Here is a 16,958-nt window from a genome sequence, read left to right as displayed (position 1 = left end):
AATCACTGTTTTGGTAGGAGTAATTTGGATCAAGTGCTAAACACATCCAACGTCTCATACTTTTATTAACTTTTTAATTGCTGCTTCTGTGCTCTTGGATTTCATAATCATCATTTGATGCAATCTCAAAACCTTGTTATTTGTTTTGTAATATTGTAATATATCATCGATCATTGGGTTTACATAATATATATGGCAAATAATGACCCAGTTCATTCGGTTCACAATTATAGAAGAAGTATTATAATAGTCGCTTCAGATGAGATTAGGGTCAAACTCTATCTTTTATTTCATTTTTTTTGGGAAAATATATTATGCAGCAAAATTCATTAGCAGACCAGCACAGTATAAATGAGTGTAATATAGATAAGAGGGAGAAGATAGAGAGAAAATTGAGTGACGACTCATTAACACAAGCATCATAATTAGTTATAATAAATATAACTATAAGTAAGCATAGTGCATCAAGCACGGTTCTACCCGACGATATAAGACGAGGCAAAGGAGGCGGCGGCCGGCAGAAGAGGGTTTATTCTATCAAAGATTCTCGGGGTGCTATATGAGTCTCATCTTTAAAAGGTCTAGAGAAAAAATCTTGATCATGGAGAACCTTTTATTACTGAACGTGGTGAACTTTTAATTTGAAAACCAAGCTCAGGGAAGAAAGCCAAAATATTGCAAGCATGAAAATTTGCGATCCAATTACATATCATGCAGTTCCCAAATTTCTGGTAGAAAATTTATCACCAGCAGTAAAATTGAAAAAGGTTGATTGAATCCTGCATTTATCCGAAAAAAGTTATGCATGCTGAAAAAACTTAGCAGTTTGTATAAGCAGTAGAATTTCAGTAAAAATCCTACTCATATATTCTCAATTTTTGCCACTATATAATTTAGCCTAATTTCCTGTCCTAATACTAACCATGATTTGAAAATGGTGATTTTTTATATGCTAATTTATGTTAACTCACCGACTACTATTATAAAAGCTTTGGGAGAACAGTGATTTTTTATATTTTATATTCTGACAATTAGATATACTATTTGAGAACACATATCACGATTCTTTTATAAACTATATTTTTGCTAGCTAGTAATGGAAGTGTTGTATGTCAACATTCGGAATCCATCTCTCCTTCGCTTAAGGTTGAATTGAAGTTTAAATTCAGGAGGGGTGACCAGGCCCCTAGTTTTGAAAAATCTTCATTGATTGTGAACCTTTAGAATCCACCTCTTACAGTCCATTTTGGTACATTTGACATCGCCGGCAAATTTAGTTTCAATTTATATTTTTTGCACTTCTGCTGATTAATGTAGGATATACCTTAATGAAGAACAATCTGTCAACACAACCTCATGAATATATAAATGATATTGTGGTTACAATTGATGATCATCCACTATGACAGGCGTGCCACAATTATCAAAATATCAATCAGGATGAAAACCAAGAAACCAGAAAAGTGTAATTTCGAAGCAGATCCTTTAAATTGTATGTACCCTGAGTAAGTGTTTCCGGTGATTGCCGGAGTTTGAGTAGATGCTCCAGTGCTCTTGCAGACTCCCATTGGTGCTCCACCCTGCAAGATATCATAAAGGGAGCTTCAGAAAGTCTTCCATGACTATAAAAAGAAAAAAATCTTTTTATCTTTTTCCTTTTCTTTTGCATGTCACTACCAGAGTATCAACATTTTATCAGTTGCAGAAAACTACTGATATTTTTCATTTATACAAATCAGCATCTCCATTTTTTAACAGCACTTAGTTTTTGAGAAATATTCAGTAATTTTTACTCTAATCCCCCTTTCTTCTCTCCCTTGCAATCGTAAAAGGAGCACCTGAATGGTATTATTGCGAAAAATATTCTTTAAGAATGAATAAGAGGTAGTTTTCTAAAATATACCTAAAAATTTAGTTGATTATTAAGTGTATCAGAGAAGGAGGTTTTCTGCAACTAGGCTTCAATATGGAGAAAAAACTGTTTGTGTTCCATCTATTTTGTTAAACACGAAGAAATATCAGAGATACAGAAAGATGAATAAATGACAAACAAAATGCAGAACATGTCTTTTTTTTTTTAATGTAGGGTAAATAAGTTCAGATGGACCTGGCAGGCAGTAATGCTGTTACAGCCACATAGGGCTAGCCCATTTATTCTGTCTTGGATATCGAAAACGCCTCCACCATTGCTTCTCTGCAAAATATCTCCTATAATCAGAAACTTTAATTTGCTTTAACAAGCATCATCTTCTCTTTGGTGCAAAGTAGAGTTACCATGTAAAAGTTTACTGCCAGAAAGTTGGGCATTCTGTTTCCAGCTGCTTTAAAGCAAGCCTCGACCATTTCAGCAAGTCCATTGGAATGCTCTTTGCAAGCTTCATTTTCAACGGGGATTGTAGGGAAGTAGTTTTGAAGAAATAAAGATGCATATCTTGATCTTAGAGCTTGTGACTCCTTCCTATTTGGACAAGATCCTGGTACAATCCCTGGATCTCCAGCTGCCAACATTGCATTGTTAGAATAAAAGCCACAAAAATTCCACTTTGAAATTAAAACGAGCGGAGGAACCTTAGAAAGAGAAATTGCGAAAGAATTTGAGAGAAAATGTGGGGCGAGAAACATGGTACCCACAGTTGGTAATAATTAAGATCATGCTTGTTAACCTACAAATTTCTAGATGCTCATATTACTCATTCCATGATTAGTTGATAGGCAAACTGGCATTCTATTCCACGGAAATAGTAGAACCATGATTTTCCAATGGAAAGCGGCAATTTGCTCTTGTCCTGTAGTTCACTTCAAATTCTTAGTCCGCAGTATGTTCAGTCAAGTACAACTGATGGGCATAGAATACTAGCTCAAGTAGCTCAGATTAACTATTTTGATGTTAAATCCTAATAAGTCTGGGAGTTGGTCATTTTCCCAGATGCTACGTTTTATACCCGGATAATCTTCATTTCATTTTCAAATGATTTAGTGATATTCAGCAAATGATGATGCCTTGTTCACCAGCAAGAAGATTTTAGTAATTCACAACCAGATGGTACCAAGACAATCAGTACTGAATTAGATAAAAAAAAGAAAGAAGAAAAAACTGCTTCTTGTTAGAATATAAAATATAAAGATGCTGAAAGTCAGCATCATAAATTAGCATGTAGCTCCAAGGAGAACACTCAAGATGCAATAAATGGTTAGAAGTGGTTAGAAACTATTGACCAAGAATTAGAGGATTCCACCACATGATTCAAGCCCTATCCCACCTTTTTCTACCTTCTTCCCAGATATTGCTCTTTGGTATGACACTGACAGTTTGGATCTCAAGACTCTCTAGATGACAATCTTTAAAAATTAAACCATCCTGTTACATCAAGAATCTGAGATTGTCTTATCCTTCCAATGCAAAGATGTGCCATTCTCTTTCCATTTACAATCCATGAGTTGTAGTATAGAAAAACACCTATCTTTATTTGATGCCTCTTTCCTTATCTAGAACTTACTAGATTAAGTCCCTAACAATCCTATCATTAATATTTTCCTGAATCAATTAATACCATGTCTTAGTAAGTATATAACTTTTAAGATCAATCTGCTTGGCATGAAACCAAATTGATTTCAAGATACAATTGTTTCACATCTTAACTAGTGTTTGTTTTTTTCCAAGAATTTTGTAATATGACTCATAAATTTGATTTCTTGTGCAACTTTGTTTATCCCCTGTTCTTTTGCGTATCAGTAGATTCAGTACTAACTAATCTATCAGGATCTGCATCAAAGTTTCATCTTTTCTAAAGCATGTCGAACTCCCAACTTCTAATTCACAAGATTGAATGTACCAAGGCCAATGATAGGACCAACCGAGTTATATGATCTCCCCAAAGCACAAAGTGTCTTCAACAATTAATGGTTCCTTCCTGGACATGATTCTTTTTTCTGTTCTTTCCATCCTGACCAAGCAAAGACGTCAGAAGTTCAACATCAAACATAAATTAATTCTCTATCAAGCTTGAAGCGACATAATTGGCTTGAAGAAGGCATCCAAGAAATTGTTTCTCTTGAGCTTATGAGAGGTGGCACTGCCCAATTTCAACTCATTTTGCTGCAGTTCATGCTGCCAACCAGAGGAACTCAGATGATAATCTTCAGAAGCAGTTTTTTTTTGGTTCTAATGAAAGATATAAATACATTTTACTTTGTCATGAACACATTTGTTATCTGAGACGGATAGTACCAAATGCGTAGATATTAACATGCAAATAACATCACCGTTCAAGAAAGAACATATCACTGGACTCTTGCTAGATGAAAATTCGGTTGCTTATTTAGTATACTTATGCTTCTTTTATGAACATGAAGGAGATTTCTTACGAATTGCCAAAAAGTATTATTCGAGATCAGCATAAATGGGATCATATCTGACAGAAGGATATAGTTAACCTTTAAAGGTTCTTAGTACAAACAATCTGAACAGATTAATCTAAATTTTATCTTGCCTTTCAAAATCCTACCATCATTTTACTTAAATTTGTTGAAGCAATCATATACTCTCAAGTGCGTTGTTTCAGAAGTTATTTTGCAAACCCATGAATGTAGATATAGCAAAAAGACCCCTTCTCACAGTATGAGACACTTCTATGCCACCCTATTATTGGGGTAATTCTTGGTCAATTATGTAGGATCTAAAGATTGTGCTTTTGTAGGTTACTTAAGTAAAAAGTAGGTTTAGAAATTTGGCCAACTTAATTATCAAGATTTTAAGGACTTACACTCATTCTCCAACAAGTACCTCCATTGGTAAGCAATTCCTTCAGTAGCTTCTTTTGAAGAATCCGAAGTAAAAACCAGCAATCGATGGTTCTTTGCCACCATATCTGTCACACTTGGCCAATCCTTGCCATTAGTCGGCATTTCTGAGGCTGGATACCAAAACTTCACCAAGTCTGCATTAGTAAAAAGCTTGCTCAAACCCATGGGAGCACGGACATAATCTTCAATGAATATGGTCACAATCTCCGTCGGATTCTCTGACAGAAATGACTCCACCTCCTTCAGAGTGTTGATTGCTGGTTCCTAACATCACATGGACTAAAACCCTTTAATGGAGCTCTGCTCTTGCTGCTCATTTCTACAACATATGAGGCAAGTAGGTAAAAGAAAAGGACAAAAAGATTTGAACTTTAACTTACAAATGCAGTAAAATTATAGCATTGACCCTGAAATGAGTGGCAAAGCCAGACATCTCCATCAAAGTCATACATATCCAGCATTAATCCCCTCACACCATTCTACAATTTGCACCAAGAACACAAAAAGGACACAAATTAAGTAACAATTCAGCCAGGAAAACAGGAACCCAAATCCCAAAACTCCAAGTTACAAGTGCAAACGAAAGGATCGCGGAGTAATTACCCTCAATTGGTTAGTAACAGTGTCTTCCTGGTTGTAGAAGGTGACTCTCTGCACGCCGGTGGACGACGGCTCATTGACAATGGAGAAGGAGTTGTGGGTCACCAGCCAGGTGTATCTGTTAAAGGGCAACCCCTTCACCTGCACCAAAAGAATTAGAGAGAGAAAGAAAAATCTAGAGAGAGAGAGAGGGGGGAAAGGAGAAAGTGGGCTACAATGGACGTGGGTTCTACAGCCTGGGCACGGATGCAGGAAGGCTTAGTCATGCCGGAAGCCGAGCAAGTGCCGCAATAGAGGCCTCCGGCGCAGTCGTCGGCCGACGAGCACGAGTCCGAGAGCTACAAAGGTGCAAACTTTACAAAGCTCAGACCAAGTACTAGCTCACAAAGATAGAAAGAGTGATAACGAAGAGAGGAGGAGAGACCTGGCAGCTGTGGGAAGAGCAGGAAGATGTGGGAGAAGGGAAGAGGAGTAAGCTGGAGAGGAGGACGGAGAGGAGATGGGATGCCATCATTAGTGCTGCTTTCTTCTTTCTTCTTTGATGCTGCTTGCTTGCTACTACCAACTACTCCAAAGACTGGTGTTTGGAAAGAGAGAGAAAGAGAAAGAGAGAGAGAGAGAGAGAGAGAGAGAGAGATTGCTTTTGCTTTATTGATCTTTTTTGCTTTTATCGGTTCAATTTGGAGTTCTTGACCAAACTAGCCCTCCCAAATCTTTTCACATAGTACGCTTCAAAATTTAGATAAGAATCAAAGTTTTATTCCGTGAGAATTCAGCTCAGTAAAATCGCTAAATTAGACAATAATTTTTAAATAAATAAATTACTGCAATATAAAATAATTTATATAGAATTATGTCTACTAAATCGGACGAAGATTTTCAAACATTAACTATTAATATAGAAATTTTCAGCAGTTTAATTAAATTCATCTAGATTTATATTTAAATTTAAAAATGAGCGTGAACAAAAAATATGACTAGGGACTTCAAATAGTAAAGAAAAAATTATTCTTAATAAAAAAATTTCTCGATGATGATAGGAGGTCAAAAATTCAACTCTAATCTAAAATAATATTATAGAGAAATTGTCTAGTAGTATGACTTAACGGATCAACTTGGTTGATGATTTGACAACGCGACGGCTTAGAGCAGGTCTTGATGACATTTTGTTTAAAATAATTATTGAAAAGACGCACGTAGCTTAAAATTTAGATAATAAAAAAAATTATTCAATTTGCTGGCTTTTACAAATAAGAGAGGAAGAGGACAATTAGTTGGTGGGAAGAGTCTAGAGTGAGGAGGAAATGGGATTTTATTATATAGTTGGGAGTTGGAGAGAGAGAGAGAGAGAGAGCGAGAGAGTTGATGAGAAGATAAATATTCCTTTCAGTTTATATTTGATGCGATTATAGGGGTGGCAATTATTTAGATTTACATGAGTTATTCAAATTATAAACAAATTATTTGAGTCATAAATTAGTTCATTTGATCATTAACAGATTATTTTGGTCATAAATAGAATTACCGAGTTACAAACGATTTGACACAACTTAACTTAATCAATTTAAACGAGTTGAGTTTGAACTAAACGGATTGAAAGAGTGGAATACTCAAATTAGGGAGGTTATCCTAAATCCATAAGTTTTTGACCAAACTGGGCCTCTTTCGAAACTTATATACCCAAATAAATTACACATCAAGCTTGAGTCCATTTCACTATAGTCATTTACATAAAACGTTGGTAATTTCATCATTTTACCCAACTAAAAGTAAAACGCAGAAGAGTTAGAGTGTTTTGTTAAAAAAAACTAAAAAAAATTTAAAAGTAAATCTAAGGTGTTTTTTTTGTTGTTGTGATTTTGAGCCAATTGGCTTCAGGGAATTATTAAGTAACTCTACCTTATAGATTTTTTTATTTATCTTTACAATAATATATTTTTATAACTAAAATGGATAACTAAGCACAAAGTTAGGACATTACAATTTTTTTAAAATATTTTTATTCATATATTTCTTGTTTGAGGTTCAATTAAGCTTTGATAATCACTAAATTCAATTTCTTTCATCTTCATAATGACATATTATCTATCCAAAATAGACTATCGATCAGAAAATTATAATTTGCGAAAGTGAGTAGTTCAGCGTCTTAATAAGATATTAAATAGTTTAGTATCTTTAACAATAAAATACTTAATTGTTCAGTGTTTTATGTGTATCATCTATTCCTAGTAAAACACTGAATTTTTGATATTTTTTATTTTAATTGATCATATCAGTGTTTTACTTGAACAAATATCCTAATATGATCAGCGTATTACTTATAGCTATATTGAAATAGACTTTTTTTAATATTAAATTAGAGGAATAATCTATTTCGATAAATAAAATTTAAATTAGCTCTAAGTTCGGTCAAAAACTCTAAATCCATTTAAACTTATGTATCTGATGTGACATGTTAGACAGCTAGCATCAACAACAATTAAGGGGCTATTTTTTTAGTAATAATATTAGTTAAGTCCACAGGTGTAATTAATATTTGATAAGCTCCCAACCCAATTCTATTACTTTTGTAGTAGTTGTGCATTTAGATTTTTCTCTTCCATATTAGGCCATAAGCTTGTAGTATGATAGTGTGGGAAATTTAATATGTAGATGTCACACAGTAGGGAGTCCAATTAATACTCAATTGTAGACAGATAGACTCATAGAAGGCATTAAGTTCTGGGAGGACCAGGTGACTTCTAATAAAACAGATCCGACACATATCGAATAGTGTAATTTATATTTGAATTAATATTTTTTGTCCAAATATGAATATTAAATATATATAAAAAATTAAAAATTATTTTTTAATTAAACGATTACGAATAACTTTTAGATAGACGATGAAATCTTTAATGCATGTTTGGGCTGGCTCTATTCCAGTACGAGCCCATTCATCTTCTCCCTCTCTTCTCTCTCACTCTGTATAAATAAACAACACCCCTTGCGCTCCCAGCTCCTTCCTCTCCCGCCATTATCAAGCTCTTAAATTTCCAATTCCCACGTCTCTCTCTCTCTCTCTCTCTCTCTAGGTTGCGGTGAACTCCAAGATGCGTATCAAGAAGACGCCCAAATCCCAGCTCCTCATGTACTCTCTCTCTCTCTCTCTCTCTCTCTCTCTCTCTCTCTCTCTCTCTCTCTCTCTCTCTCTCTCTCTCTCTCTCTTCCCCCACTAAGGAGGCACTAATGGCATTCTTGAATCCTATTTTAATTCCAGAAAATCCGACGAGGAAGACAACCGCCAACTCCAACCAAAGAAGAAGCCCCACCACCTCGTTGAGCCCATCACCTGCTTCTCCCTCCTCAAGCTCCACGACTGCTCCAAATCCAGTAATGACCCATCTCCCCACCATTACTTTCCTCTTTCTAGTTCCTTAAACGCTAAACTTTCTTGGTCTTCTTGGTTCCTAGCTCCGGCAGATTCCCCCGCCGGCGATCGGTGGCGCGCCGCTCAGCGCGCGAGTGCCCTCCGCCTCGAGCGCCGCCTCCGCGCCCGCTTCGCCCTCGACGACCTCGTCGACGCCGAGCTCGCCCGCCTCCGCCTCCACTACCACCACCACCGCCACGGCAAACCCTCCTCATCTCCCCGCGAGGTCTCCCGCCTCTTGTTCCCCCCTTGGAACCCTCCCCTCTTCAACGCCGCCCTCTCCTGGCTCGGCGACTGGCGCCCCTCCACCATCCTCGCCCTCATTCCCTCCCTCGCCGCCGCCTCCCCCTCCTCCTCCTCCCTCGCCAATCTCTCGCCGAGGGCACACCGCTCGATCTCTGAGGCGGTGAAGAGGTTGAGAGCCCACGAGGCGGTGATCGAATCGGAGGTGGGGGAGTACCAGGCGAGGTGCGCGGTGAGGATGGGATCGAAGGAGGAGGTCATGAAGGAGATGGGGAAGATGGAGACGGTGGTGAGGAGGGCGAACGGATTGAGGTACCGGGCATTGGAGGTGGCGGTGAACGATGTGCTCGAACGGACCCAGGCCGCGGAGTTCTTGGCCGCCTTCGCCGGCGTAGAGGTGATCCTGCACCGAACGGCGGAGAGGTGGAGGGCTCGAGTTGGGCCATTGGCCATTACGATCGCGAATTGAGACCGTTCTTGTGTCGTCGTTTAGTTTGTTCTTTTCCGCGGTCATGCTCGGAAGAAGGAATTTGTCGAATAAGATTGATTACAACATGATACATGTAATATTTTCCATAGATGGGCGAGTGATTTTAGTTTGAGTTTTAACCGTTACTTAACTGTAGAAATTAACTTAAAAAAGGTAGGATATTTATCTGTAGATCGACCAAAATTTCTGGTCCATGGCGTAAAATATCTTTGTCGAGATTTCACACACGGTTTTCTGAAACCAGAATTTCTCATAGCTTTCGTATGTCCCACAGCCCAGAGGACGAGATCTCTCTCTCTCTCTCTCTCTCTCTCTCTCTCTCTTTTATCTCCTTATTAACGCCGGTACGTCTCGTCTTCTCCAAACAAGAAAAATCCCATCTCCCTTTTTTAAAAAGGGGGGGAGAGAGAGAGTTAGAGTAGAGAGAGGCTTTAATGGATTCCCTTTTCCTATCAGACGCCATTCTAACTCTCCTCCCCAAGCCCTCTCTCCCTCTCCTCCTCCGTCGCGGCCCCGTCTCGTCTCCTCCCGCCCTTACCCCCCGCCGTTTGGTTCCGGTCACCTTCCGGAGTCCTCGAGCTGTGGCTAGAAATGGAGCTCTGACGGCTAACTCAACGACGGTGAGTTCGCCTTTCTAATCCTCTCGCTGCACCACTTTGTAGCTGTAGTTTACTTCTTGATTCGTCCTCCCCTTGGCATAAATTTTCCATCTCGGGTCCTCTGGAGTGCCCAAGTTCGAGAAAAGTTATCACGGTTCGTAAATTGGTTCGTGTAAGTTGTCTTTCTTTGATCTTCTGGAATTGGATTGCAAAGAATTAAAGGACTATTGGGATAGATGATCTCAAAATTGGGTCCCATGAATTAATCATTTGGTATTCTGCCGCTTCAGAAGATATTGCTTGTTATTCCCAGTCCTTTTCGATAACAAATTTGGCATACCTACCTTCTGATACACTGTTATGATGCTGCTGCTTATGGAATAACTCAATTTTCAAGGATAGGCCAGTATAATGTGTTAGAATCTACTTGCCTTAAGTAAAAGTGCTACCGGAAAGCATCTTATCAAATTTAGAAGGACCCAAACTTTTCGTTACATATTGTCATAAATAGTTAAATGCAGCAAGTTACCAATGAAAATAGGAGGTGTACGTGTTATTTATTAATTAGAGAAGTATTATAGTGTCATCGTATTGTAGAAGTAGGTTAGATTATTAGTAGATGGCAGTGCTGTTCACTATGAATTATAACTTATAGGGACAGTATAATACCAAATTCTTGTCTATGATATTCTGGCATGGAATGCGTAAAATTAAGGATGCTTAGATTTTCATGGCATCAAGTAAGGGATTATGGTTAAACATCGTACTGAAGTAGATAGTTTATCCTAATTGATGATCCGCGTTATGTTATTGTAAAAGTATGAATAATTTATACATCCTTAATTTTCTTGTCCATTCTCCATGCATGCATAAATGTACAAGATGATGATCTTTGTAGTTTTAAATACATAACTGGTGATACTTTGACAAGTAATTTTTTTATCCTCTTTTCTTTGCATACAAATGCATAATATAGTTAAATGCTTCTTGATATATTTTAAGTTTAAGTTCTTTGGATGCTAATGGTTATTTGTTTCACAGTCAAGTAATGGTGTTTACACTGTTGGTGATTTTATGACTAAAAAGGAAGATCTACATGTAGTAAAGCCGACAACTTCAGTTGACGAAGGTTCTTATTCGACTCTACATTTTGTCTTGTTGTTTTTTGTTTTTACCTTGATGCTCATTGATGATTTTACCATGTTGTCAACAGCATTGGAGATGCTCGTGGAGAACAGAATTACTGGCTTTCCTGTGATTGATGATGATTGGAGATTGGTGTGTATACTTTCTCTTGGCCAAGTATTTATTTCTGTCTTCTTGAATTTCTTGCATGCTTGTTTGAGCTACTAGTTTGTTCGACATTGCCATTTTATTATCAGGATTTTTTTTGATGTGATGCTGGAGCTATCAGAATGGTTTTGAATGCCTACAACTTAATGGACAGTAGCATGATAGTATTTGTAGTCATCGAAAATAAAAAGAGGCAACCATCCAAATATAGGATCAGGCTGGATATTTGTTCTGTGTTTCTTGATATTGCAGGGCTATAGAAATAGAATTGCTTGGAGGAATAAAGGGACAATAAAGTTCCAGAGATAAAGAGAGTAAAGGTAGAGAGAGACAGGGAGAGAGTATAGACCAGCAGTAGCTAGCAAAATAAGGCTTCAGTCATAAATCCATTGATATATATATATATATATATATATATATATATATATATTTCGACCTACTAATAGCCTTTTACAAAGGCAACTTCATGTGAATGAAAGTAACTAGACTCCTAATACGACAGTGTACACAAGAGATGTAAGTCATCTAAACTTGGACTGTTTTAAATATAAATAAGAGATGTAACCTATATAAATCTTGATTATCTTAAACATCTAGTTTCATTGAATAACTAGCACTTATCTTTATTTACCTGAATCCTACTGGGACTTAAATGATAGTAGCATCTACATGCACATAGTGGACTTCAGAAAGGACTGGTATATAAATTGTACGGACCGCTAAAGTACTCCTTCTAAACTGCTACCTTACTGCTAGAGTTCCGCTACCAAAGATAGGAACGATGGCTTAATATTCTTAAAAGAAATATTACCAGACCACAGATTTATGACCCTAAATAAAATATTCTTGTTTCGATCTGTTTTACATCAGTTACTGATGTTTCATATTTTATTATATTAACTCCATGTCGTGCTATAATTTAATTACTAACAATTCCATCTCTCCCACAGGTTGGTGTAGTTTCAGATTATGATTTGTTAGCATTGGACTCTATATCAGGTTCTCATCCCATCATCATTGACTTTTTTGTTTAATGGCTTCTCTTGTATCTAACTCTCGTTTGGTGGTTCTTGTAATATTTTTTAAAATTGCAGTATTACATACAATCATATACATGTTTCTGTAACTCTGAAAATGATCAATAGCAACCCCTTTAAATCTTGATCAGTCCATGAATCTTCATCTTCTCTGTTGTTTCAGTTAATTTGTACTGTAGTTACTACTGCTGATTGAACTGGAACTTCTTGCTTCTTACTTTGACACTTCTTTCTTTCTTGTTCCTCCTGTATATCAGATCATTTGGGAACACATGTTGTCTAAGAGAGAAAATCGCATGCCAATTTCTTCTTTTTTCTGTGAACTGCCTTTTTTTTTCTCAAGCATATGGAGTTGAACACCATATAATTGTAAGAGTTCCTTTATTTCACTCCACTGGAGTGAATTGATACTAAATAATTTGATTATTTTATATTTATATGGACATTGCATATGCATATAGTTTTATATATGTAAGTTTAAGGTATTTATCACACGAACACACTTTATATATACATAATATCAATAAACTTTATTTGGCTAAATTGTGTAGAATGCTAGGAAGCAAGAATGTATATAGTGGGAGCAAATTTTCTAATTGGTATCCAAGCAAGTATATATCTTTGTCTATTTGCTCAACCTTCCATCAGGGCACTTGCTTGTATCTAATATATGTTGGAGTTCTCAAGAGGTTTCCTGCAATGCATGTTTGCCCATAATTCTGAATTTTCCCATGGGGGAACCTCCTAAAGGAGGTTACGCTAAGTCAGCCAGTCTTTCTCTTTGAAAAATCATTGTGTAACGATGTTTGTCCTGTATTTATGAGAAGATGGGATCCAGTAATGTTCCTTGACTTCCCAAAATATGATAAGATATAGAATAAGACAACTACTTTTGTCATATATATATTTGAATGTAGCCATGCCATCACGATTTTACTTAGTATTTCTTTGTATTCTTGAAGACGTGCATGCTTTCTTTCTGTGGATTGTGAAGTAAATTGTGACAAGTTGACAACTGACCTATGGCATCATTCTGATAATTTTAAATATCTTGTACTTCTTTTTGGTGTGCAGGAAATGGAAGAACTGATACAAGCATGTTTCCAGAGGTTGATAGTACATGGAAAGTATGTAAGGGGGTTTATTTTTGCCATTGACTTATGATATAAAGTTGATTACTGCATCTTAAATTAATTGTCATTTAAGTTCCAAGAGTGATTTTACCTACTGCCAGAACATGGAGTAGAAATTTTACACAAATAATGAACATTTCCTGTGTCATCTAAATATTTTATGCAATTTTGAGTGCAAGAGAAATTTCTGGAACTAGAGGAGAGCTTCCATCCAAAACCTTTAAACAAAATCTAGGATTTTCCCATCCAGAATTATTCCTTTTCCTTGCCAAATCACAAATATGATCTCACTTCCATATGATACTGCATAGAACACTGGTAGCAGGTGCTTATGGGTGAGGCATGACACCAGGAAGTTTTATTTGTTGGCAATTAGGATAGATTCAGATCAGGCTCTCTTTTGGCTTGAACAGTGGAGGTTGATTCAATGGTTCAACCAACTATTTGATACTTAAAACTTCCACCATCTAAGGATGCATTGTTTTATCTCCTGCCAAGGGAATGAGACATGCTCATGGTTAACCCCTTGCCTTCAGCATTAATGATAAATATCAGGAAGGTAGAAGTTAAAAGCAAGGCTCAGTACAGGATATTAACATAATATCTGTAACTTATCAGATTAACATAGGTCACGTTAGCTACAAAAGAAAAGGGTATGAAGGCAACTACTTGATCGAAATGCTGCCATAAGTCTATGATTCAGTGGGATTCAATTTAAGTGCTCATTTGCAAACTTTTTGACTTGATAATTTCCCAACATGCATCACTGTTTTCATGGTTGCTGTTTCTTGAACCCTAAATTTAACATTTTAAAGTATTTTTATATGGTCAAAGAGGGAATTGATAGTGCCATGGAAGTATGGGACACTCATATGTGCAGGTGGCAGAGAAATAGAAGTCTAGGTCATTTAGGAAAAGATCCAAAAAAGTATATCTCAATCAACAATATAATGAATTATAAATATCGACCAACTAGGCGACCTAAATAATAAAACAGTGAAAACACAGTGATTTCGAAAGCCGATGTGAACTTGGCAAGTCTAGGCAGCTCTGCCTAGGTGCCAAAATCACTGACCGCTATTAAATAGAGGTGAATTTGTGTTTCTTGAACATCTCGGAACATTCATGTTAGTGATTTGGATGCTCTTTGTTATGCATGTTCAAATGTTTTTGGAATAGTGGTGATTGACTGAGGGATGGTATAATGTTTGTAATTCAGTTATCTTTTTTTTTTTAATCTCCTCATGTAAGCTACAAATTCCATTCTATATGAAAACTTATATATGGTGCATGCGCTGATATTTGTTTGATTTGACTGTCACAGACATTCAATGCGATCCAGAAACTGTTGAGTAAAACCAATGGCAAAGTCATAGGCGATGTGATGACGCCTGCACCTCTTGTTGTTCGTGAAACAACCAACCTTGAGGATGCTGCAAGGTACTTTTGACGTGATGTACGATATACATTTCTAAACATGATTTACATGCTAGTTATGAGACCTTCCTTCACAGGTTATTACTTGAAACAAAATACCGCAGATTTCCGGTTGTTGACAGTGCCGGTAGATTGGTAAGCTAAATTGTCTTTCTACTCCACTTCGCTAGTTCTATCTACTAACAGGTTTCCTACATTTAAGGTTGGAATCATTACAAGGGGAAATGTGGTGAGAGCAGCTCTCCATATAAAGCACGAAAATGAATAAGCGACTGTCCGTTTGAGAAGTATAAATGGGAATGGATGATTTCTCACATAAGAAAGGAGATCAAGTTAAATTGTGCAGTCACAGTGGGCAGGATATGTTGGAAAGATCTATTGGTTACATTTTAATCACGTGCGAGTTCTGCTGCAAATTGTTAACTATGGCAGATAGACAACTCGCTGACATTGAAGAATTATAGGTGCTTGTTTTTATGTGTATGTTCCTAACATTTTTAGTATCCTCTTTCCGATGATTGTGATAAAAACTCATTGTAAGTGCAGCACTTTGAAAAACTATTTGTCTGAAGTGATTTTTGTGTTCATTGACTTGGAGGATAGAATGTGATCATAGCATGTATCATTCTGCTCTTTTTCAGAGTTACTGTACTAATTCATTTGCATCCTTATTGAGTGAACTAGTACTACAGTGTATGACATCTAGTCGTTTTAACATAGAGTATTTACTAATATTGTAGCATTTGGAAATAATGGGCCTCTATTTGAACTGAGAAGGATGTATATGCAACTGGTGACATTGAGATTTTCCTTCTACCTCATCTGGTGAACAAATCTGCAAATTGCAAAATATCAGAGCCCTCGTAATAAGGTTAAAGGAGAAATTGTATTTTACCCTTCTATAATTTGGCACCATTATGACTTATCCTTCTGTTAAGCACTTAAACTTTTTATTTCGTTTAGACTAAATTGTAACTATTAGTCCACTATATCTAGGATATAATATTATGAAAATTGTAGGGGTAGTTGGATTATTTTAAAATTATTTATGGTAGAAAATATTGGCGCTAATAAAACACTGTTACTTTTGGATGAATATTTTTACAATTATAAATACAAAGAGGTAAGTTGAAAATAAAGTTAAACTAACGAGGGTAAACCTATAACCTTTCAGATGCTCTAGGAGAACTTAAAAGACTTTCTAATTAAACAACTAATACCTTTGCTTGGAATTAGTTTGAAATAGTGAGTTAAGGTCTTAAGTGTTTGGGATGGATGAAAAATCTACATAACAGTCTTCTTAATTGTGATGGATAGAAATAAAATAGGAGTTATTTATTTGCATCAATTGTGCCAATAAACTAATATATGAAGTATTGGTAGATATCTTCATCAAGAAATTGAAACATGAATACATTTCAAAATATGCAATTCATCAATTCTTAAATAACTATATGAAAGAACACCTAGACACATGTATGTATCTAAATCCTAGGCAATGATATCACTCCTTTGCTTAAATAAAAAACGGAAGAAATATTAAAAAACAAAAGCAAAGATGGACGTCAAGATTTTAACATGGAAAAATTCAAACGGAAAAAAACCACGGATCTAAACTTGGATCAAAACCAATCACTAGAATAGTAGCAGTTACAAGACTGACTCACAAAACAATCCGTCGATCCCCACGACTTTGTTCATCTCAGTCTTGCTCACTAAAACCCATGATTCACCGCTTCTTGTGATTGATATCCAACCTCAGTAGCCCTCAAGATTTATCTTTCGTCTCGATAGCCCTTAAGGCGAAAGATTAAGCCTTGTAAAAGAGTTGGACCTTGTTGGTTGAATAAACGATGTAGCCTCAAGAATTCTCCTTTAAAATTGCTTCACCAATCCCCCTAGAGTTAGGGCATC

The 16,958-nt window shown here is 36.5% G+C and overlaps 3 protein-coding genes across 3 annotated transcripts; 2 read left to right on the top strand and 1 right to left on the bottom strand.

Moving 5' to 3' along the window:
* Positions 1-1,341: 1,341 nt before the first annotated feature.
* Positions 1,342-6,036, bottom strand: LOC140795751 (PI-PLC X domain-containing protein At5g67130). Its single transcript, XM_073148507.1, has 8 exons — positions 5,828-6,036; positions 5,619-5,741; positions 5,407-5,544; positions 5,184-5,282; positions 4,764-5,067; positions 2,275-2,498; positions 2,108-2,194; positions 1,342-1,580 (listed from the first exon to the last, which is right to left on the bottom strand). Exons 1-8 carry the CDS (start codon positions 5,915-5,917, stop codon positions 1,401-1,403), a joined length of 1,245 nt encoding a protein of 414 aa, XP_073004608.1. The 5' UTR covers positions 5,918-6,036; the 3' UTR covers positions 1,342-1,400.
* Positions 6,037-8,310: 2,274 nt separating this feature from the next.
* LOC140795576 (uncharacterized) lies at positions 8,311-9,633 on the top strand. Its single transcript, XM_073148245.1, has 3 exons — positions 8,311-8,533; positions 8,663-8,775; positions 8,857-9,633. The coding sequence occupies exons 1-3, from the start codon at positions 8,496-8,498 to the stop codon at positions 9,522-9,524; spliced, it is 819 nt and encodes a 272-aa protein (XP_073004346.1). The 5' UTR covers positions 8,311-8,495; the 3' UTR covers positions 9,525-9,633.
* A 44-nt stretch (positions 9,634-9,677) lies between these two features.
* On the top strand, positions 9,678-15,631 carry LOC140795577 (CBS domain-containing protein CBSX1, chloroplastic-like). Its single transcript, XM_073148246.1, has 8 exons — positions 9,678-10,165; positions 11,186-11,273; positions 11,358-11,422; positions 12,388-12,436; positions 13,549-13,601; positions 14,932-15,047; positions 15,122-15,179; positions 15,247-15,631. Exons 1-8 carry the CDS (start codon positions 9,980-9,982, stop codon positions 15,310-15,312), a joined length of 681 nt encoding a protein of 226 aa, XP_073004347.1. The 5' UTR covers positions 9,678-9,979; the 3' UTR covers positions 15,313-15,631.
* Positions 15,632-16,958: the final 1,327 nt, after the last annotated feature.

This window comes from Typha latifolia, chromosome 9, assembly GCF_019914945.1.
Source record: "Typha latifolia isolate L0001 chromosome 9, TyphaL0001v2, whole genome shotgun sequence".
In the NCBI taxonomy this organism is placed as follows: Eukaryota; Viridiplantae; Streptophyta; class Magnoliopsida; order Poales; family Typhaceae; genus Typha; species Typha latifolia.
The sequence above is the reverse complement of the archived record's forward strand: the minus strand, read 5'-3'. Positions and strand labels throughout refer to the sequence as shown.